Source organism: Trachurus japonicus, chromosome 8 (genome assembly GCF_045865225.1).
Source record: "Trachurus japonicus isolate A0001 chromosome 8, Traja_1.0".
Classification (NCBI taxonomy): Eukaryota; Metazoa; Chordata; class Actinopteri; order Carangiformes; family Carangidae; genus Trachurus; species Trachurus japonicus.
In genome coordinates this window covers 28,586,070-28,610,446 of record NC_140914.1, presented here as the reverse complement: position 1 = coordinate 28,610,446, position 24,377 = coordinate 28,586,070, and the positions used below count along the sequence as shown (strand labels likewise).

The 24,377-nt window shown below is 39.7% G+C and overlaps 1 protein-coding gene across 8 annotated transcripts in view; it reads right to left on the bottom strand.

Moving 5' to 3' along the window:
• Positions 1 to 493: 493 nt before the first annotated feature.
• Positions 494 to 24,377, bottom strand: part of LOC146983502 (voltage-gated potassium channel KCNC1-like) — a 76,392-nt gene continuing 52,508 nt past the window's right edge. For 2 of the 8 annotated variants that reach the window (XM_085785089.1, XM_085785087.1), the window contains one exon: positions 5,474 to 6,146. In XM_085785089.1, the coding sequence (XP_085641215.1) occupies positions 6,103 to 6,146 (44 nt within the window). In that variant the 3' untranslated portion in view covers positions 5,474 to 6,102. Of the gene's footprint in view, positions 840 to 5,473; positions 6,417 to 8,541; positions 8,901 to 24,377 lie in introns of those variants that run through there. The other 6 variants (XM_085785090.1, XM_085785091.1, XM_085785088.1 and 3 more) reach the window with 6 other exon arrangements.

Sequence of the window (24,377 nt, the reverse complement as noted above, 5' to 3'; positions counted from 1 at the left end):
TCCTAGCAGATGTTAACCCTATAGCCCAGTTTGAACTCTATGACTGGAAACGTCCGTCCACGTGTCTTTGGATTAAATTCCATTGGGGGGTGATTTAAAACTTTGAAATCCATGGAGATCTGTGTTGAAAAAGATCAGTTGAAGTCCTAAGATGTCGACCATTCTCACAAGAAGTCCAATGGTTATCAGATAGACAGGATATGGCTAATGTTTCTGATATGTATGAGTAGATTTTCCATCCGCTGGTAAGAGGTCCTGTAGTCCCGCAGCCTCTGCATTCCAACGGCAACACTCGATCAGACTCTGCTGGAGCCGTTTCAACATTGCCCCATACCTTGCATAGTGCTTAGAGTGCCAGAATTAGTGGAACATTCACTGGATGGTGCATGCAGCTTCTTCAAATAAAGAGAGTGCTCAGTAAAGGAATTAATACAACTCAGTTACACACAGTTGAAACAGAGGGGTATCCTCGTCGTCGCATGGTTTCCATGTCTGTCACTCATGGCCCCTCATGTTGCTGAGCTGAGAGCATCCATGCTGTGGAACATCAGTTCAAAGAGGGTGGACATATTCTGTCACTCCTATATTCTAATGGCTTATATGTGTGATTCTCAGGTTGCATATGAATGTGTCAAACAGCTGATGATTAATGTTCAGGTCACATTTTTCAGAGGTGGTGAAGATCTCTACATCTCGTCTCGTTTTGTTTTTTTTTCTTTCTCTCTGTCTCCCTCGTCTTTTCTACAATGACTTCCATTGGGGGAGGTGGACGAGCAGTGGTAAAGTTTGGTGTTTTCCTTTTCTTGTATGGAAGGGGTGGAGGGGTTAGAAACTCAGCACTGAAAGAGAAAAAGGAAAGATCATTTAGTGAATTGAAAAGTCATGACTTTCATTGTGACTTGATCTACAGAGTGCATTCAGCATGTAACGCCGGTCAGTTAGATGATGCTGGTGGGTAAATTAATATTTTCTTTTGTTTCTTGGGAATGGTTTCTCCACAGAGTGTTCTAGAGGCAGCCACATCAGCTGTTGGTAAAAGCTTTTACATATGATAAAATTAATGGGATTGCATTTCAAAATATGTTTTTCCTTCATTATTATTAAACAATTACACTCAATAACAGATAACAATAGTAGTATTGGCCAACGATATGTATTTTTACTGACAGCTGATGAGGGGCCGGATTAAACTATCCCGTCAGGAGAATTACATGTTAGTTTAGACATAACAAGCAAAATCATTATTTTACCCATCAGAGAAAAAATAGGTTTCCATTTCCTTTGCTTGAAATGAGGTGATATCTGTCTGAGGTGTGACATAGTATCACATTTGATTGGGCTTCTTTTCCAAGAGCATCAGGAGGGGACCAATAATTACTTTTTTATATTGTATTTTGAAAATTATATTTTTGTCTCTGACTTGATCCAAATTTTAAAATGGATCTGACTCACTCTCAATGTTTTATCATGCTCTTTTGTTTTTATTTCAGATTGTGCTCACTATTACTATCTAACACTATCACTACTTGCTGTTACTGCAAACAATGTCGACAGCAAGTTTGTCTATTATTATGTCATCAACATATTTAATCCCAAAGATGCTGTTGGCAAAGAGGCTGTAAAATTTCTTTGTTGCTATGAATATGTATAACGTTAGTGGTCATTATAGCCTAACTACAAAACTTTCCAACCCAATCCTATTTGTTTATGTAAAAATGAAAAAACTGATCTATGATTTCCAGTGCTGCAGAATGCCACAGGATTACATACTTGCTTGTATTAATGGGGAGCACAGCAAGAAAATACTGTACACCATGGCAAGGAAATGGTAGACCATTACACACATCAATAAAAGCCAAAACAAAACAAAAAAGGACATTAGTACAAGACTTGTCCAGCCCAGCCAACATGCAAATACACCAAAAAACGCAACGTAGCTTGTCTATAAAACGCACACGCACACACCTGCACACACACACACACACACACACTCACATATACAGACTGCAGAAGTCCCATGGGAGCTGCTCAGTCCTCTGATACAAATAAATGGTAATTGGTTTGTGAATGACAATAAGACCAAGACTCTGAAGTCAAAGAGGGTGACATCCAAAAAATATTGTTAAGAGGTCAACGTTCAAACCAGAGGACTGCAGCCAACCAGGACTGGGCTGAGATCCAGACTACCAGAAGAAAGTGGAGTAGCTCAGTTGGTATGTGCTGCACATGTACAGACCAGACCTTGGCCAAATACGTTTTTTTTTTTTTTAGATAATTGTTCATCCCACTGTGATGGCCAAAACAGGGTTGATGCATTAGGTCAGGTCAGTTCCAATTCATTTCATTCAGGTACAGTCTGTGTTTGCCCAAAAACAAAAAGCAAACAGCAATTCTCCTGTATCTATATGTGGGATAACCCGTAGAAGAGTGTGAAAGCTGTTTGACCCAGGTGTGGTGCACATAAAGGCTACATGAAAAAAACAAACCGAAAAAGACACTGAGTGCAGCACACGACATGAAGACACAAAACATAAAACAAAATGTAACACTAACACATAAACACACACAGACAAGAAAGACGACACAAGAAGCAAACGGTGCACAGTAACAACAGTGAGATACACATTCTTACATGGAGAAGCGATTTTGCTTCTTTCTGTCTTCCTCCTCCTCCTCATCACCACTTTTCTGTCTTGCCAAACCTTTTCCTTCTCCATCTCCTTTGATGCTGCTCGGCTGAGAGTCCACTCACAACACATTATTTTATTGCACATTTTTTTTCTCCCCCTCCTGCACATCTACAAGATAGAACCCCAGTCTTTTACAATCATTTTATGTCCATTTCTGGTTCCGTCCATGGTGAAATCCAGTGTAAAAAGTTTTTTTTTTTGGTGTGAAGGTGCTCCAAATTCACTCAGTTCCTTTTGGTTTTGGTTTCTGTGAGAATGTGAGGATTGGAGGAATGGATGGTGTGTTGGGGGACTGATATCTCGCCAAAAGAGGGGAACACTTCTCAAGAAAGTGTTGGATGACACAAGGGATGACATAAAGAAAAGACAGGAAGCAGTTTTGCACAACAAAGAAGCACTTTTGAAGGTGGGATGAGAGCCATAAAACAGATCAAAATGGCAGGCACACGACAGAAAAGAAAACTCAACTTTTTTTTTTTCTAGTCTCTCTGTTTCATATCTAATGTACATCTTTGAGGAACAATGGGGCTCAGACGAAGGGATTTAAAAAGAGATACCTGAGTTGTGAATGAATGGAATAGGACAAAAATGGCAACAAGGGGTTTATATGGACTAACAGGAACTCAGACTTCGAGGAGTACCTCTGCAGTGGGTCCTCACTTGTCAGTGCAACTTATTCACAGATTTTTTTTTTTTTTTTTGGTTTAAACTCTTCGTTCTTTTGAAAAGAAGTCATCATGGCCAAGTTTGGTTATGTTGGTGCTCCTGTGTCCTTGCATATCAGGATAATGAATAAAATCCATCATGTTCAAATACGGATCACCAACCAGTGCCCCAGATCCTCCTCACTCAAAAGGCTACTAGTTCAACAGTGTGGTTATTTTGTGACTATTTGATCGCTTACAATTTTCTACAAAAACAAAAAAATGAATGAAAAAAACAAAACAAACCCCCCCCCGAAAAAACACATCTTTTGACCAATCAGCAAAATCCTGGCCCAGGCTCAATCTAAGGTTTTTTGCATTCGATGCCAACATAAAAAAAAAAAAAAAACTGGATTAAAGCTTCTACATGTGGTGCGTTCACTGCCACACAGAAGATTAATTCATCTCCCAGTGCCTTTACTGTAGAAAACTGAAAACTGTCACAACAATGCGACAGTATTATGAAGAAACAGTTGTTAAAGATGTCTAATTGGGACAACCTGATATACAGCACATTTATGGTGGTCCTGTTGAAAACTACCCCAACAGATCAACCAGGCCTCAACTCTAATCCTCATCTTTGTTAAAAGTTGCACTGAATTCCAGGATTCTCACATTGCAAAGGTATCCTATGAACCCATTGTGGTTTAAATACAGGTGTAGTAAACAGGACAAAAGGGATGGACAGGTAACATGACAGACAATGAAGCAGCTCATCAATGAAATTGATGAAAGGGGATCTCTTGGGAGTCATAGGGTCGCTCCTCTCTGGCAGCGGAGCCAAAAACAATGGATGGAAGAAACTGGATTTGTTTTTTTTTTGTTTGTTTGTTCGTTTTTTTTTTTTTTCATTTCTTAGCATTAGTTCACAGTTACTACTTCTTTTTGCATATATCTGACAAGCACAAGGCTTTCAGAACAGTTTTCTGTGAAAAGAGAAGCAAAAAAAAAAGAAAAGAAAATCATAAGCTACAACTGTTAATATGTATCTCTTATCGTAAGTCTCTCAAGATTGATAAGAAAGCAGCTATACAAGACCTATCAGAAACAGTAACCCTCCCCATCCTGCAAAAATAAACTTTCCCACCCACCCCCACCCTACCATCCCCATTACAGTACCTAATATGGCCCGTTTCGACCAATAGCATTGTAGCATTTTGGCATGCATAATGACAGCTCATCCCACCTCCTGCATCCAAAGAGGTGAGGATTTTTTGTCCTGCATGCGTTGTTAGTGCATATGTAGGCTTCTAAACACACTCTTAATCCATACACACTCCTAGTAATCTAAATGCTATATACACATTCATTAAACTTGAGACTAAAATTTTTGTCAGACCTCCCCACATTATCAGTCATATCAGTATCCCTTACTGCTTGTGTAGGAAACCCATGCAGATTCATTTACAACACAAACTTTACATATGTACATCATCATGACAAAAGCTGCCAATCAGCAGTGGCCTTAGACACACTCACAACATTGGACACCGGGGGAAGGGAGAGGAGGATAAGGAGAGGAGAACATGGTGAGAAATGATAAGAGAGGTTCAGCAGATGGACTGGAGCGTGTGTTTGTATCCAGATACTGTATGTGTGCCAGTGTGTGTATAGGGGATCCTAAGCCTGAATATGAAACTAACCTGTGGTGAATCCTGGGTCCAGTTTGCTTTTTGGGCGTTAGGTTGGTGTGGATATGTTTGTCTAATAGGATTGGTGTTTTTTTTCTTTCCTACTCATGAAACTGATACCTGGTTGGGGCATGAGGCTAAAAGGAAGCAGGGTCATATAGCCTACCATCAATGGAATAGCTTGACATTTTGGGAAGCAAAACATCCTAAAGATGAGGCTAATTTACATGTCAAACACATAAGATATATCATTTTCATCTTGGAGCCTTAATTGTATTGGTGGAGTATTCTAACATTGTATGATTATTTTAATTCAAAATTAATGTCGACATTTTTGATTTCACTCTATGAAACTGAAGAGTAAGAGCAAAAGTGACAGGAAAGCACTGAGACATTCCTGTGAATTCATATTTTTTGGAATCCAATCATTTGACAAGATTTACCAGACAAACAATGTATTATACCTAACAAATGTTCTCTGAGTGTTAAAGTGTATATTGTCCAAGGACAGTCTCATGCTGCTGAAAGCTCTCTGATACTTATTGGGGGACAAAAGGAGGTAATAATGAGATGTGAGGACAGACCTGAAACTTAACCAATAGACACATCCTGTAATTACTTTCTACAGCAATGACAAAGTCTGACATTGTAGTGAAACCAAGCACATCAGAAAAATGCTGTTTTAAATAAATAAATAAATAAAAAACATCTATAAAAAAAAAGTACAATCGTTGACAAAAAGATAAAACTACTAAAGTGGAATAATTGTTTCTTCTTAAGATTTTTTTTTTTTTTTTTTTGAAACAATGTGTTTTTCCTAGTTGACATTTGTGCATCTTAGTACAGAGGTAGATGGAAATCTGGCCACACACACACACAAACACACACACACAGGAACATAAAACATAAACATCCGTGACACACAACATGTGTGCCGCAGATACAACACATCTGAACACACAGATAAAACCACCTGCCTGTCTTATTTATCTACATTGCATATTTCTGTTTGTATGCTGTCTCTGTTGTCATGTCCTCGCTCTTCTTCTCGTGTGGTGTTTGTCATCTGTTCCTCTTTTACCAAGGGCTGTCGCTCCAGTAGCCGTTCACGGTACCTCCTACTGACCACCAAAAACAAAAAGGAGATGGACGAGGGGGGGGGGGTTTGAGGGGGGTCGGGGGGGAGGGGGGGGTATAGGTTTCAGGAAGGGGCAAAAAACAGGGAAAGAAAGAGAAGCCAAAAAGGGAGAAAACTAAAAATATTGCCACTGGCTGCTGAGTCACACTGGTGTCAGTGCAAAAGTAGTAATGCTATTGGCAGCGGTGGCAGTGGTGGTGATGGTGGCAGGATGAACTCTTCTCACTTTCAGGCTGAGCTGCAATGTCTAAAACTTTTTTTTTCAGATGAAGAGAAAGTTAGTTACCTCATTGTAAAGGAATCACTGTTTTGGAAGTGGATGTATTTGCTGTCTTTCCAGGAATAATGTGAGGAGCTAAATACTATAGCCTCATGTCAAGTGTGTGTCAAGTACAGAGCTGGACTCAGGATACTTAGATATATATATTTTTTTTTATCTATACATATTCACAATTTATCCATCCCTCTAGCGAAGTGAAGAGATCATTTGCTGATTCCAATCACTGATATTGCTTGCCCCATACCACCACCTAAAAGCTCAGATTGTCCTTTAGATTTCTTTTTTACGCACTGCTAGAAAAACAACATGCACCATGTTATTTAAAATTCAGCTTTACATATTTATTTTAGAAATAGCCAGGCTTTCCCTGCCCCTCTGGCTTGTGAGGCCTGAGTCCAACTTTGTGCTTCACACACAGAGATCAGAGTGGCATTAATCTTCTCCTCTCACTCACTCACTCATGGAAGGACAGGAAATAAAACTTCCTTGGACAGATCTGTTAAAACCATTAGCTGGCAGATGAACACAAGCAGCTCAGCCTTTTTGCTGAGAGCCCAGGTGAGAGTGCATGGTCAGAAGGTGAGGATTGATGGTGCAGAAGATCAGATGAGATCCAACAATTCTGGTTTCCATGACAACATCTACACTGGAATTCTTGGTGAGACTAAAAAAGGTCATTATGTGTTGATTATGTATGTTCACCTATTTTTTTCCCCCCATGCTCCTATGACTACTTTGTCTATTTTATGAAATATGTTTCCTGCACCAGTGTTATGGAATAAATCATGACTTACATGAAGCACATGATTCGACATCACTCAAGTTTCCAGTGATGCACCCGACTTCTAATATTCATTGACAGTATCTTTCACATATAGATAGATAGATATACACACATAGATATTGGCCTGATCTATCCCCCAGTTGATAAGTTGATAAATAAAGGCCATATGTGAGAATTCACAGTGCATCTAACCACTTTTCAGATGACTATAGCTATTTGTGGTGTGGTGAGGTAAAATTGTCCACAAATTCATAAACAAAAAGTAAACATTCAAAAGAAAAACAATTTGTTTAATGTAATTTGATATGATTTGAATTGACTCACACCTGCATCAGATTTATCTTGCAACACAGGTGTCTTTAGGTAGGTTTGGAACCACTGGCCCAATCCTGACAGAGACATCTATGAGTCTTAATACCTGTTTACTGCTGTCCAACAGTGTTTTTTTGTTTTGTTTTTTTTAAAGTCCTCCTGCAGTATGCCCTGTGAATGTTCTTAGGTTATGAATAGAGTGAGAAGCCTGAGGAGGGAGTAGGAAAAAGAGTTGCCACTACTTTTATAAGCTGCTTATGGATGTGATGTCAAATCTGATGGTAGCCCCTCTCCCCTCTTTTCCCATACTTAATGGATACTCTGAGAACAAAGTATGTATCTGACAATTGCTTGTAAAAAGAGCTTGTACATCATCTAAATGTAACACAAAAATCTGAACATTTATAGCCTGCATGGCTTTTTGGGGGACAACCTTTTTAAAGATATACATTTTTACTTTTAAAGTGTATTAAAATAAATGTTTTTGGGTTTTTTTTCAATCTATTTATAGGCATAGTGTATTTTCTTATTCTGGAGATTCTCTTGAGTAGAAACATGCATGCTGGAGTAATATGTTAGTGTCTACATATGTGTTGATGTGTGCATTCTGAGGCTTAATATGGGAAACGTGTATTTAATGCTACTCATACATATCAGTTTTAAAAGCGTTGAAGTTCAGGTGCAGTCAAGTTACAGGCAAGAAGTAGCACAGGGAAAGCTAGAGGTAAACTAACCCAACTATCATTATCAATCTAAACTAACATAGGCTCTATCCCTGTTAGTAAGGCAGGTGTGTTAGTGTGTGTTTGTGTTTTTTCAAATATATTAGCATCTATTTCAGCTTAATCATCGAGGTTTAACTATTCTGTCATGTCCAAATAGGGCCCTCTAGTGATGAGAAGATGTCTAACTCATTGCAGTTTCTATAAAGATGAAAGAGAAGTTGTCCACATCTATCTATCTATCTATCTATCTATCTATCTATCTATCTATCTATCTATCTATCTATCTATCTATCTATCTATCTATCTATCTATCTATCTATCTATCTATCTATCTATCTATCTATCTACCTATCTACCTATCTATCTATCTCTAGATAGATGGCTATGGACAGCTTCTAGCCTAATATTAGGGTAGGGTTAGGGTAAGGGTTATTGTTGCTGTTGTTCTTGACATTGTGTTGTCTGTGTTTCTCTTCAAGCAATGCTACAAGATGGATGGAATGGGGGAGTGGCATCGCCTGAGGCCGGATGGCTCAAAGGGCTCAAAGGTGGAGTTGGTGATGGGTGTGAGGCGCAGCGGGGTGCCTGTCATCCCGGAGATATTATTGAGGCTGCGTGACTTCTCATAACCTGTGGCTATATAAAGATGACACACACAGGTCAAAAGGTCAGAGCAGGGGTAATGGAGGGTCATTCACAGCAGTTATGAGCAAATGGAGGTTTCCATGTTATGGTAATTTAAAGAATGTGTTATGGAATGGGGAATGCCATGATAAATCAGTGTGTGTTATATTATGACAGCATTGCACATCAGAAATAGCAAATATAAACCATTTGTTACAGTTACAAGCATTTGTAAATGAAACAAAGTTGAAAGAAGGTAATTCCAAACAAAACCAGCCGAAACCAAGTAAAAAAAATATTTGAGATCAAAGGAGGAAGTGGAAAAAGACAGACAGACAGATAGACAGACAGACGGACGGACAGACAGACAGACAGACGGACAGACAGACAGACAGATGGACAGAAGGACAGACAGATGAACAGAGACAGGACAAAATAGGAATATGGGTTACGAAAATCAGCTATCAGTTGCCACAATATCCCATTAACAGCTAGAGTTGACGCTCTGGCACACTGAACTGTGTGTGTGGGGGGGGGGGGGGCAGGTGGAGTAGTCAAGTGGATGTAACAAAGCCCTGGGTCTGAAGATATCATAGAAGAATTTTGCACTTATACATCCATTGGACTACCTGCTCTGAGGTTCTCAAAAGCACATCGGGGGTGCTATATTTTAGTTCATGAGGTAGACACAGAAAGACTTGAATAGTTTTTGGGAAGCTCAGAGCAAAGTCAGGTAGGTAAATCATCTGGAGCTGAGCACAATTAGACATATACACATAACTGTCATGTTCTCAAACTGCAAACATAATAAAAGAAAAGTGTTTCTCAAAGCCAAGGTGTTTTGACTACCAATCTATACCAGTAAGAATACCAGGCTGCATTTAAAGGGAGACAGACAGACAGACAGACAGACAGACAGACAGACAGACAGACAGACAGACAGACAGACAGACAGACAGACAGACAGACAGACAGACAGACAGACAGACAGACAGACAGACAAACAGACAGACAGACAAATGTCTTTCCACAAGTATGTGCTTCTCCTCAGTCAGGGGGAATTCAACAAGTTCAAGGCGGTATTTACTGCACCTTTTAAACTAAATGCTAACTTCAATATGCAAGTGAAAGCTAATATGCACAAGTTTAGCAGGTATAAAGTCTACAGTGTCAATTATCTCAGTGACAGTCATAACACAGCAAATTAGCTGGGGACTAATCTGTGAAAGTTTAGTTTTATGGATAGCATTTACAGCTGGATGAGATCTGATCACACCACGTGTTCCTCAACAGCTGAAGGAACAGAATCCCTTAGCAAAAAGTAGTCTATTAAAGTGTACTACAAGTATACTCATTTTATACTAAAACTGAGGCAGTATACCTGGAAGTGTACTTTACGTACTGCAGTTTGCTGGGGCAGCAGCGTGTCTGGCCCTGAACACAAGGAGACTTGACAAGTTGGTGAAAAAGGCTGGGGCACTGTGATTGGCAGGAGTCTGAAGTCAACTCAGGACGGTTGTTGAGCCAAACATGCAATATAAGATGCGAGAACATCTTACACAATACCAAACACTCTCTCCACAAATTCTGCAGGCCTCTGCAGCAGCCAGCAACCTCACTGCCCTATAGGACTGAGAGCTTTAACAGACCATCTGTTAAACACCTCAGCCAAAAGAAGTGCCTCATGAAAAGTTTAACTATCATAAATAATTTGACATGATGATTCAAATTTGAAAAAAAAAAATCTAATATATAATATTATGAACCTCTGTGTGGTGTATTGGTGTGTTGTACATTAGGGATAATGTAGAGTGAGCAGGTTATTATAACAGGATGGATACGTCCCTGATGTGAAGCATGATCTCAATCAGAATATGTATTGTGTAAACATACATATTGTATCTGCACAATATGTAGATACAAGCACTGTGTGTGTGCAATGGGTGAATGTGCCTAACAACGTGTAAAGAGCTTTGAGTGGTCCTAGAGAATAGAAAAGCACAATATATTAAATGCAAGTAGCATTTACCATTTGTAGCACTTGTGCTACAAATGGTAAATGCTAACTAACTATCCTGGGACAAAACAGTGGATGAACTGACAGTCAAGTATTTAAAAGGCAGCTTTAACTTGCTCTTTTCATATAAACCAACACATGATACACCAAATTTTTAATTTAGTCTTTCTACTTCCTCAACACCTCTCCGGGAGGATTTGTTCTTGCAGCAGGGCTTTTGGCTGGGAGTGGGATTATTTCAGAGGTCAATTACTGCACTATATGGAATGGTATCAGTATCCAATTTTAATATCATGATTACGCTGACCATAATGATGACAGTTATTAGTTTTATCATAGTTTTGTTTAAAGCCCTTTGTATCACTTCAGTGGTTGCTATTAGGTGTCAATGGCAGTTTGAATTTGTGTTAGGTACAGTATACATTATAATGTTATTGGATTGACCAAGTAAAATGTCAAGGTTCAGTCACGCATTATCATCAGATCTCAACCAGGTGTAACCTAATCACCATGTTGACAGCCTAGTGGCTTTATAACTATAATTCTCACTGATACACATTACGTGATCAACTTTATAATGCAACAACATTTTTGAGAAGATTTCCAGTTGTTTCATTTGCTCCTAGAGGACCTGGTCTAATGTAACTGGGCACAATTACCAATACCTGAGTTACATTCTTTTTTTTACTACCATTAACAATACAGATCATCTGTAAGTAACATTGGCCAATCATTTTTAGCTGTATTACAGAGCTCCAAACTTTGATGCATATACAACTATTTTATGTTAGTGTGTGGAAATAAAAATTAAACCACCTCCTCTGTTGAGGAAAGAGAATAAAATGGTCATTAGGGCTGTCACATACCAAATAATTGTGATTATTAATGATTTAATTGTCCTTTTCTGATCAGTTTATGCCACTATTATAGCATATAAGCCTAAACATAATTTAATAATAAACATACACTTTATGAAGAATAATAATAAGATGATGATAATGTCAATTGATGCTCATTGAAATGTGGTCATCGTTATTAGAAATGAAGCTTCCTCAGATAAACAGTTTGTGGCTCCACTCATGTGTCATTAAACCATAGGAGGAGAAGAAGGCGCAACCTGATGACAGGTGAAACCGCAAGGAAATAGTGATGAAATATGACATTCCTGTTAGTTTCATCCAGCTGTTTTTATATAGATGAATTGAAACCATTGTAAGGATTATGCTAAATGACTGTGGCCAGCTCAAATGATTGCGATCAGACAATTATGTATAATTGTGACAGGCCTAATGGTCATCAGATTAAATTCCAGATATTTAACACTAACACTAACCCTAATTTCCTTTAATATCACATTGTTAAAACTCACCAATATTTTCTCGAATCTCCCTCTAAACCTTATGAGGTGTGAGTAGCACAATTTGTTTAATTTAAGAGTGAATGTTTTATCTTCAGAATATAGTGTATTGCGCTTACTTTGTAGAGTGAATAAACAGCAGGACAGAAATTTGTATGTCAGCAAAAAATGGTTAATACCACTGTTTCTATTGTTGCATGCCAATAAAAAGCCCTGTGCGGGTCTACCAGGCAATGGCATAATCATGGCCCTGATGTAACATTAAGGCAAATAAACTGAATTGAATTGAATTGAGGAGAAAGGCATTATTCCAACGTTTTATTTGTCTTTATGTAATTCGTCAGGCTATGAAAAATGTTGACAGCTCTTGTTTTGTGAATGACCATGTTGCCCAGGGTGTACCCTGTAGTGCCACCTACTATATCCTACTATATCCTTTCTCCGAACTTCACAAACGGAAGCCGGTTTTGCTCTTCTGGTGGAATTGTATTTTTATGTTTTCCATGGTTTCAGTCGCTGTCACAGTCATGGTAAATACATGGATCTATTAAACGCCGGCTATTACCTATGGATATCACACAAATAGACAAAAATCCGAAGTGGATACACAGTACAGATGTTTTGAAAAGTCATCAGGATAGTTCTGTAAGAGTGGGGACTTACAGTATGTGCCAGTTATGCAGCGCAGTCCCAGTGACTGAAGCTCAGATGACAAACTTTGAGTGCAACGCGTGCATCTCCTGTGAGGACGGCACCGCGTAAACAGGAAAGATAAAGCAGAGCTGCTCTGACAGCTCGTCTGTGGAGTTGCATGAGCCGGATGGAGAAAGTGGCGCCGTCCTCACAGGACATTTATGTGATATCCATAGTTAAAAATTCCCCTCTGAGTCCGGAGTTAGCTGTTATCAACATCCGGGGTCTGTAGGTTGACCTACTAACCTCTGACCTGGATGATGTCATCTCTGAGCGCTGCCCGGCTCATTCTGATAATAATCATTCCACTTCTAGCAACGACCGGTAGACCTCGGTTCAATCCAGGGGGCGGGATGAAGGCTGTCTTTCAAACTGCCTCTGCACCAATAGGGTAGTGCTACGACCAATCAGAGCAAAGAGCAGGATGACGTTAGCCTGACAAGCCAATTAAAATGTATGTCGTCATCGCGTTAAGCCCGCCCAACGACTCTCTAAACAGATAGAGCGCTGTGATTGGTGAACACAATCAGTGTTCAAGACTCAAAAAGTTCCTATGGCTCATTTCTAGACCCACTTACGGAGCAAATATTTTTGCTGCCGCTAGGGTGCGTCTAGATTTCTAGGCTATTCCGCTTCGGCATTCCGGTCCATTTTCAGTGCAACTAGCCAGAGCTTTAGTAAGTCCAGGTTGTGGAGAGGAAGCCTGTGGAAGCTGAACTTCATCCAGCTGCTCATTTTGTTCTGACAAGTCAGAAACACGCAGAAACGAACCATAGTATTAGCAGTAGCAACAAGCCGCACCGCACTCAGAGATGACATCATCCAGGTCAGAGGTTAGTAGGTCAACCTACAGACCCCGGATGTTGATAACAGCTAACCCCGGAATCAGAGGGGAATAGCACTAGCGTGTCATAACAAAATATTGGTGAAATGAATGAGTTTCGCTGCAGATAATGTGTTATTTAGAGGCTGCATTCTGCTGCCCTGTAGACTCACATTATATGGATATACGCGGCTCTCGGCTGGAGCTAATTTCATCAGAACGACTTGTAATGACACCAAAGTTATCTGGGTGAGTAAATGATCATATTTTATGCTAGAAATAAGGTCCAGATTGTAAAAAACCGCAATTCCCCTTCAATAGATCCATGCATTTACCGCAACTATGACAGCGACTGAAACCATGGAAACGTACAATTCCACCGGAAGAGCAAAAACGGCTTCCGTTTGTGAAGTTCGGAAACATGTGGTAAGTAGGTTCACACGTGTTTACTGTAAATCTGTATTGATGTAGCTAATCAATACATTCATACAGCAAAAGTATTAAAACCTTTAATCACAGGAATAAATCTGCAGCCTAAATCTGATTTCTCTCTCTCACACACACAAACAGAAGACCTGAAGATTATCAGACTAACTTGCTTAACATGCTATGTTAAGCAAGCAAGGATCGTATCATTGGGAAGCCCACGGCTAGGAGACGACCGCGAAAGCAATGTGAGAGGACGCAGAAGCGGGGAAAAAGAGGGGGGGGGGGTGCATGCCACAGGTTAGGTTAACCACTAAACCACACAAGCCGGTGGTCCCGACAATCATGCTGGCTAATGTAGCCTACGCCCCCTCAATGGTAGAATGGACCATATCAGACTCTGGAGAGCTTCCCAGTGCAGCGGGAGAGCAGCCAGTCCTGACAACATCCCTGCACATGTGGGGAGGGAATGTTCAGACATCTTTAACATCTCGCTCACTCAAAGTGTTGTTCCCACCTGCCTCAAAAGCACCACTATCATTCTGTGCCTAAAAAAAGTCAAACCCAGCCTGTTTAACTGACTTCTGCACTGTGGGTCTAACACCTACTACTGTATACTTATGAAATGTATTTGAACGGCTTGTTCTGCAGCACATTTCCACTTCCCTGCAGACTTAAACGGCCCGGTCGCACTGCCCGCAGAACCGAAGCGAAGCGTAGCGCAGCGCAATGGCGGCGCCCCGGTGGAGAGAGAGTCAACAGCATCAAGTTCTTGGGGATCCACTTGGCGGACGACCTGACCTCCACCACGAATGCCATGGCCACTGTTAAAAAAGCCCCCTCTCCACCCCCCAGCAGATCCATCCCCTTCTTCATCTGAACAAAGCATGCCTACCCACACCCCATCTCACCACCTTCTACAGCGGCGCTGTGGAGTCTGTCCTATAGCATATGGCCTCACCTCCTGGTTTGGCAGCTGCAAGGCCCTGGAAAATTTTAGCTGAGCAGGATTGTGAAAGCAGCCAGCAAAACCATCAGTGCCCCTCTCCCCTCCCTGCTGGAGATCTACAACCAACCTGGGGCTACCAACATCATAAAGGAGCCTCATCATCCTTCCAATGGCCTGTTTTCCCTCCTGCCGTCTGGGAACAGGTATTAGAGCCTCCATTCTAGATCCAGCAGGATGCTGAATGGTTTTTCCCCTCTATTAAAGGGACAACGAGGAGTTTCTCCATCGGCAGAACGAAAAATTCCGCAACAATAAAAAAAAGTCTCATATTAATGTGGATGAATCTACGTTACCCACACTTGTTAATGGGCCCAATTTCGATAAATATATTGTTTTGTCTCTAATGTTATTTTGTCATTATTAGTGGTGGCGGAAATGCTGGTCGAGCCCACCAGCATTTCCTTACTTTCGGTTTCGTAGCGAGTCATAAGGATAACGCCGCCGAATCGCCGTTTATGGTTGGAACTACGACGGTATGTGATCGTCTTCCAACCTCTGACTTTAATTCTTGATGAATGAAAACATGAGTCTGTCTTGCGCCGGTCAAAGAATTTCACGCTGCATGCAGAGGCTCATAAATGTAGTGTGAAAACACTTTGCTTTTCCAAAACTCCTCGTTGTCCCTTTAATGGTCACAGTGTTAGCCCTACCTCTGACCTGATCTGATCTCAGCACTGCTATTATTAGTATATTGAATAATTCTTAACAATCACTGTGGTGCTGGTACTTGTTGGGGTATTTTATGTTAATTGGTGCAAAGAAATGACAAATAAATATTCTTGTAACCTTGAGGTACAATAAATAAAAGACTAAAGCCCTATGTATATATAATAGACCCCCCCCCCCCTCCCAGAGATATGTGAATATGATTCTAACCATAATTGGTCCCTGCAACACTTCAGATGTTTAAAGACTGAAACCACTGCCTGGGTGTAGCCCTTGCTGTACACAGAGTCAAGTTGAAGGTGCTGAGCATCCATAATGAGTTTCTCTCTGCAGTTTGCTCTGCAGCAGATGTAGCATTGCGCAGCTTTGGATTGTGCCTGCTATCATGCTTTTGGCCTTCAAAGCCATTTCATCTTGTATTATCCTGTTGCTACAATGGGATGACATGTCTTCATTTACCCAGGCAGCCACATCATTGAGAATTGAGAACTATTTAGCTGATTGTAGATATGTTATAGAGTAGTTTAAGCTATAACAATCCATCATATTTACTTAGTAAGACACTACATTGTGCTGAGGTAACAATAAAGTAACATAAATCTAAAGACTTACAGCACAATGTTTCCTTCCTCTGCTTACATTTTTTAAAACTGGTGACCAGACATACACTTAAAGATGTAGGCCTACATCTTAGTGCAATAATTTGTTCTGTAGACACAATCAGTGTCTTTGCTGCCTCCAATTGATAAGAAAAAGAGGATAATATAATGTTTTTGATAGCTTGGTGCAGCATCAAGCTTCAGCCAAAAGAGGAGGAATTACACTGCCAGCCAACCCCAGCATTTCCATCACCCCGCTTACATAGATGTTTGACACACGGTTTGATAATGCTAATTAAAATCGTTGTTTTAAACAGTGTGATTGATTCTCCTCAAAGCAAAGCCAGAAACTAAGCGAATGCTCCCTGTGTAGCAGCGTATCCGTTAGCAGGGCTGAGATGATGACTTATTGTACATACCTCGACTTAGTCAGACTTTAGTAACACAACGCAGGGAGAGAGACTGAGGAGGATAGCCTGAGGATGGGATGGGTACACCAATGTTAGAATGGCATGGAGACTAATTGGGCATTTACAACACATATGACTTACCAAGGAAGCTACCTTCACTTTACTTTTTCTAATATTCTTGCACAGAAAGGATGCATATCACTTAACTCAGAACTATGTAGGTTAGAATGTGCATTTTATGTTAAATGACAAAACGTCATCTCTTTGGAAGATGAACTTGTATCAAACTCACATTGACTAAACTTCCCAAGTGCAAATGAATTAGTATGGTAACTTCAACCCTGTGAAAGTTTAGTGTGGCACTGCAGAGGACAGATGAAAAAAAATCTACTAGTAATCATGGAGTAATAAATGGTGCAATGTTGAGTTAGCACTGCAATTAAGAATGCAGAATAATTTTCCAATATAGTTGTTACACAAAGGAAAATTTGAACAATTTTTCAACCAAAAGTTTCATTTAGTAATTGTGGTGATGAATGAGTGAAATTCCTGCTGTGAGAGGGAGAACTGAGAAACATGAGAGAAGAAAGAAGTGAAGTGTTGGAATAAAGGGTACAGGGATGGAAAAAAGGAAGAGATGGAAAAGAGGAAAGATGGGCTTAAGACAGAAAATGCAGCTTTTTTCTTTTGAGAAAAAATACAAAGGCTTTTTTCCCTTAATAAACATTAAATCAATTTACAGGCACACGCACACATGCAGGCACACACATACCTTTTGGTTGCCACACTCAGTAACGTAATACATTTCCCAGCTCCTAAACCTAAACCATCACAACCTATTCCCTAATCAATTTAATTGGTTTATTTTCTAATTCAAAATAAACGTCTAATTTCTTTGAAGTACATGAAGGTCATAATTAGAAATAAAGCTTATTTAAATAAGTAACCATGGTCTGCTATAGAGCTCTAATTGCAAAGCATTGGTTGAGAAGATTGATATCTATCTCAATGTCATTAAATAATAATAATAATATTATTCAAAATGCTGCAGCCAGAGTACTAACAAAAACCAAAAGGTTTGAGCACATCACTCCTATTTGATCATCTCTTCATTGGCTCCCAGTAAAACAAAGAATTGATTTTAAAATACTTCTTATTGTTTTTAAATGTTGTAATGGCTTGGCTCCCTCCTACGTTGTTGACATGCTCACCGAGTACACACCAGAGAGATCTGATAAAGATCTCCTCACTAGACCCACAATCAACTCCAAATCAGCTCATGGTGCTTTCAGCCGCTATGGTCCTACTCTCTGGAATTCTCTTCCACATGAACTACGGTCTGCTACAACAGTGTCTCCTTTTAAAAGCAAACTAAAAACATATCTGTTTTCACAAGCTTCTAGTTACAGTATATGTTTAAAGCATGTGTTTTATTTCTGTCTTGTTTGCTTTAAGAATTGTTATTATTATGTCCCTTTTTTAAATGATGATAATAATACATTCTTATACATGTAATATGTTCTTATCGTATATGCTATTTCATGTTATACAATGTATCTTTGTTTTAATTTTTGAAGCACACTGAGTTCACGCTTGCCGTATGAAATGTGCTATATAAATAAATTTGACTTGACTTGACTTGACTATCTGCAATGGCCTGGTTCAAATCCAACTTGTGGCCCTCTACTGCATGTTATCCCTTTCTCTCTACACTAATTTCCTTTCACTCCTTCACTGTATTTCACAATTAAGGCCTAAAGAGACGGAAAATAATCTTTGAAAAAAAAGAAATGGAGACCTGGAATCACCACATGCTACACTACCCTGATAAAAAATTTTTTAAAGAATCGTAGAGCAGACACACGCACGCACGCACGCACGCACTCACACACACACACACACACTCTATTTTCCCTCCCTCAATTTTCATATCACAAGTCACAGTCCCCTACAACAGCACCCCCCACTGTTCTTTCCAGGTAATAACTGCTCCAAGCCAACACCATACAGTACTACTAACCACCAGGCCTGCTGGAGGAATTACTCACTAAACCAAGAGACTATTACTATTACTGTAATAACATTGATTAAAGCATGATCACACAAGACTCCTTTTTTTAATGAAATTGTTTCCTCCTCTTACCTGGATTTTGTATTCCTAACACCTCCTGAACTGAAATGAAGACAAGTAATTGATTGAACTTTGTCCACAGATTATAAGTTCACTACGTGTCCAAGACTCAGTGGCCTTGATGGTGAACTAGCTGTTGTCTTTTAACAACCACTTTTACTACAGCTCTGTGAATTTGGGTGTTTTCTCTAGTTTCAAATGACTTGCCTGTAAAATGTACTACAAGCTCGGTTCACTCTATCATCATCTCACACTTGCAAAAATGTAAACATGGTTGTTGTCATTAAGTAATTCTCTGAGCTATTATCTAACATTTTGATCATATACTGTAGTAATATCACATCATTTCATTATTCACATAGACAATCCAAATGATCATGATTCAAGTGAATTCATACTGGATCTATTGCACGTCTGCCTGTCCAGGGTGATGATCCCTCCTCTGTCTCTCATCCTGAGGTTTCTCCTGTTTTTTCTTGGGAGTTTTTCCTCAGTGGATGTGAGGGTCTAAGGGCAGAGGATGTTGTTATGATGCTGTGTAAAGCCTAAACTGTTTGTAAAAATGGGCTATACAAATAATCTTGCCTTGCCTTACGTTCTACAAATCCATGCCCAACCCCGTACTGTCAGCAAAAGCTACTTGGTTAAAAGACAATTTAAAAAACAAAGTAGACGGGAGGAAGTATAGAAAAAAACAATCTTCATATCCACCATGGCATCTACAAAGACTTCCTCACCCAACACAACATGGCTATTAAAACTGCCAGACATTTGTTTTTCTCACAATCATGAATAATTAAACTACTGCACAATTACTGTTCTCCACTGTTAATCCACCTTCTTCAACTCATCCCAATCTAGTTTCTGTTGCAAAATGCAATGAATTTGCTACATTTTGCAACAGAGATCTCTTCATTTCACGCAAGCATTTGACAAAGTTAATTTTTTAAAGTTATTTTTTCAGGTATTTTTGCCTGCACAGAGCCCCTTGACAAAGTTCCTTTGACTTGTGGTGTTACAGAGTGCTCAATCCTTGGTTGGTCCTTGGGACATATCTAAATACAAAATAATAGACTATAACTATGCAGATGATAATGATGGCTTGAGAAGTGTGCATACACTAACCGAATGCATCAAGAACATTACCACCTGAATGAACCAGAACTTCCTGCAAATAAGCACTGACAAAACTGAAAATATCATTATAGGCCCAAAAGCAAAGAGATGGCAAATTGTAGTTCACCTCTGTTCCTCCTTTGAGAGGAAACACCGACACTCCTCTGGAAATGTTTAGAACCCTCAGCAGTGGCTGGTGGAGTTTTTAAATTAAGTAAGTACAACTGACACACTTTCTGTTCTCCCTTAGCTCAGTGTGAGCACACTTCTGTCTGTTTACTGACCTCATAGCAGCATTCACAACCGGATATGATACACTGTGCTGTAATTCAGCTGTAAATTTTAGTAGCACAATAGGAACTGCTGTAGGCTCTGCACTGATATCTGCTTTGAACAGAGTCAAGCAGATGTTGAAGAATGACAGAGTGATGATTGACTATAAGAAGAACTGACTAAATGCCACTGAAGAAAATAAATCTACATGAATTCTTCCCTTGATAAATCGATTAAGGTGCAATGTGGCTCAAATGTATCCAAGCTTTAAAAAAAAAAAAGAAATAATGATTGTAAAAGGTAAAAATCTAACTTCAATTTCCCTATAAATGACATTTGGTAGCCATACCAGCTATGTCAAACTACAGTATGCTCGTTCTGTATAATGCTACACAATCTTTCACAAAGGTTAAAGGGCAATGGTTGAATGCACAGAAAGGGTGTGCTTGTCACAATTTAGACTTTTGTCAGTTGTCACCATTGTTGAAAAACGACGCATATGTTGCAAATGCCTCTTTTCTGATCTTTTGCACTGTCCGTTTTCTTTTTAGCTGCAACCTTCTCTGCTACTGCTTTCCTTTCATGAGTGCATGCTACTGCTAAGGTCACAGCCTTCACTGGAAAAGACTGGATTTTCTTTGACAATTGTATACCTCCTCTTCACCTTCTTTACCTGAAGATGCCACTTCTCTGACCCTACAGCACATCAGTAGGAGACATGACTGAGGTAGAAAAACAAGAAGGCATGTCAATGATGACCCAAATGCAAAGCAGAGAGACTGGCTTCTGAGTGATGAGAGTACGGTTTTCAAAGAAAAAATCTGATTCAACCCTTTTTGTTATTCACTATTAGGATTCATTTCTAGGACACCAAAACCATGTGCATACTGTCGCACTACCATAGTCAATATGTACCGTTGTCTATTCAATGGCAGGAGATTAAGATGTTTGCAGACCCCTTCCTCCCATATGTTTGGATCTTTTCCCACTACCTAAAGTTGGGAGATATACGTATGGCCCTTAACACTAATCATGAAGGCCCTAGTGGCTACTGGTTGACCATGCTCAAAACCCCTACAGGTTGCCTCCAAGGTTCACATACCATTAGAGTATGATGTTACATGTGAAAGCCATGGCAACCTCTGAGGAGCATTTAGCTGTCCTCAGGTGATCAGAAACATCTTCATGCTGCTCCAACACTAAAAATCACGACACTGACGAACTCACATTTCAATCATTTACACTGGGGTCTGGGGACATATTGTCCAAGTGACAATCGTCTGTACAAGAACAGATGGACAGGCAGGAAGGCATCGTGTCCCTGATGCTGAGGGAGGGAGGGACCTGAACGTTGTATCATTTTGGAATTTTCAAAAGTCCCTGAAATTCGTAGATTTACTAATATGTAGCTTTTCAAACAGCTATATTTCAAGCATTTAAGGACGTACAGCTTTCAATGTAGACATTTTGTACATTTGCACAAATTGTTTTACATCGCTGCAACAATTAGGCTAAGGCCTTTTTCAACCATTTCATGTCCTTCAACCTCCAGCTTACAAGTTGACTGCTTTTAATCCTCAAATGTTCGTTTAGCTACTTTAGCATTGCTTCGGAAATGTTCTCCAGCTTGCCACAGACTTTGTTGATATATAACATACTTACAGTAATAAAAACCAAATACTAAAAATTTGTTTAAAAAAGGGAAAAGAAAAACATGTGGTATGGCAGATAGGCTAATATTCATTTTTGGTTATCAAGATATTAAAAGGACAAAAAGGACTGACTTCTCTTTATAAAAGAAGAAATAACAAAGCATCCATCTGGATGGTTTCAGCTGTGCAACTGTAAATTGGCATTATTTACCCCATCAGTATGAATCGATAATTAAATCAAACACCAAGCCTTAATAGTAAGCAGCAAGTCCCAGAATTTCCATAACAACAGAAGAGAAGGAGGAACTGGGGAAAGCAAGAAGGAACAGCGAGGAAGTGGGAGTATGATAGAGTAATTGGGGGTGATCCAATAAACAAGGAGAAAAGAAAACTAGATTGAGCCAGGGTCATCAAAAGGTTCAAACATAGCACTTCATAGACAACAAGACTCCAACTAGTGGAGACACAGAAAAAAACCAGGATGTTGAAGAGCCTGGCATTAATAGCTTCTTTTATTACACTGCTGTCTTATCTGTCTTATTTCAGTCTTTTGGAACCAAAATTAGCAGCTTCTGCTCTATTGCCCACTTGTATATAAGGAGCTCTGGGAAAAGTGGCAGAAATAAAAAAAGAAAGAGTAATGAAAAGTTACACAGTGGGGAAAAGCGTCCCAGTGCAGTACTGCCCTTTTTCAGTTCTTCCTGCCCTTCACAGCCACAGATCTGATAGAACTGGATTATAGTGAGAGCAGCAACAATAAGCTCTGTAATTTATCCTATGTGAGTACTGCAGGATCTGTAGTAACGTTGGTGAGAGACAGGCAAGGAGGAAGGAAAAGAAGCGCCATAGTTGGTTTAACAATGGCACTTTTAAAGCAAATGCCTTGTTGCTCCTTTGTGACCATTATGTGTGAATGTTTTGGCTGCGCTTAATTTATCTTGCCAAGATAAAAAAAAAAAAAGTAAGGCAGTACCAAGATAAATAAAGCAGATTTTTCCCCAAAAGGTGTCAGCTAATAATAGTTAATAGCTGGCTATAGCTAATATCTTTTGAGGAAGACAGAGCAAAGAGAAAAGCTAAGAGGCTATCACATCACAGCCAAATGTGATCACCATTGTGCAGTACTTCAACTTTGTTGTTATACTTACCTGTGTGTGTGTATGTGTGTGTGTGTGTGTGCGCACGCGCAAGTCTTTTGGGATTAGAGTTGTGTGTTTTGTCTCAGTCTCTCTGCCGATCATCTGTCTGTTGGTTTGTCTATGCACTCTCTAGGTTTTTGTGCCTTTGTACTTGAAATGAAAACATTAACCGTTGTCAGCTAATGTTGACCTTCAAAGCACGATGACAGCAGTCAGTGTTCCAGCCCAGCCTGACACAGAGTAAGACACTTGCTCAGCAACAAAAGTTACTACTTTGAGAGAGTGCAGTGGGGACTGTAAATCAAATTACATCTCAGCCCATAATAAAAAATGGTTGCTGGAATCAAAGTCTGTTTTAAAAGCAAAAAAAACCAACAATACTCTTTGTGGGTTGGCGCTGTAAAAACTGACTTGAGCTCAGTTCCAGAGGAGAAAACAGCAGAAAAAACCGACCAACTAACCAATCAGCAATCAGCTCTCACTCTTCCTGGTCAGGCAACGAGCCAACCAGCACAGTAGTCAGAGTAGTCACTGTCACTCTGGCACAAGTCAAACAAGTTTCAATGAAATGTCATTTATTGACTTGTGTTTGTTCTGATAGTTATATAAAAATAATAAAAAATAAATAAATAAAACTCACCTCTTGTAGTTTGGATTCTAAATAATGTAATATTTGAATGCTCTCAAAGGAGCCACAAGTTCTCACTACACATTAAGATCTGCAAACCACAAAATCTATCATGAAATTTTGTCCATTAAGTATGAAAAGACCATGAAGGCATCACCTCCCCCAAAAACAAGGTGAGGAATAAACCCAGAATGAGTGCTTCATTCATGGCACATCTCTTGTCTTCACCACTCTAACCCTAACCCCTATTAAGTACCAGAGTGAGAGGAGACCAGATGAGAGGAGGAGTAGGAGGAGGAAGAGGAGGAGCAGGAAGAGGGGAAGACAGCTACACACAAGATACAGATACACACAGAAAACGATGGACACACACAGACAGAGAACAAAGAAAGAAAAGAAATGGAGAAACAGACAGACAAAAAAAACAGATGGATAGTGTAACACAGACCAACGAGAGCCAATATACAAACGCATAACCTGACACAACCTGGAGAAGGAGACAGTAATACAACAACAAAATAACAACAACAACAACAACAACAACACACAT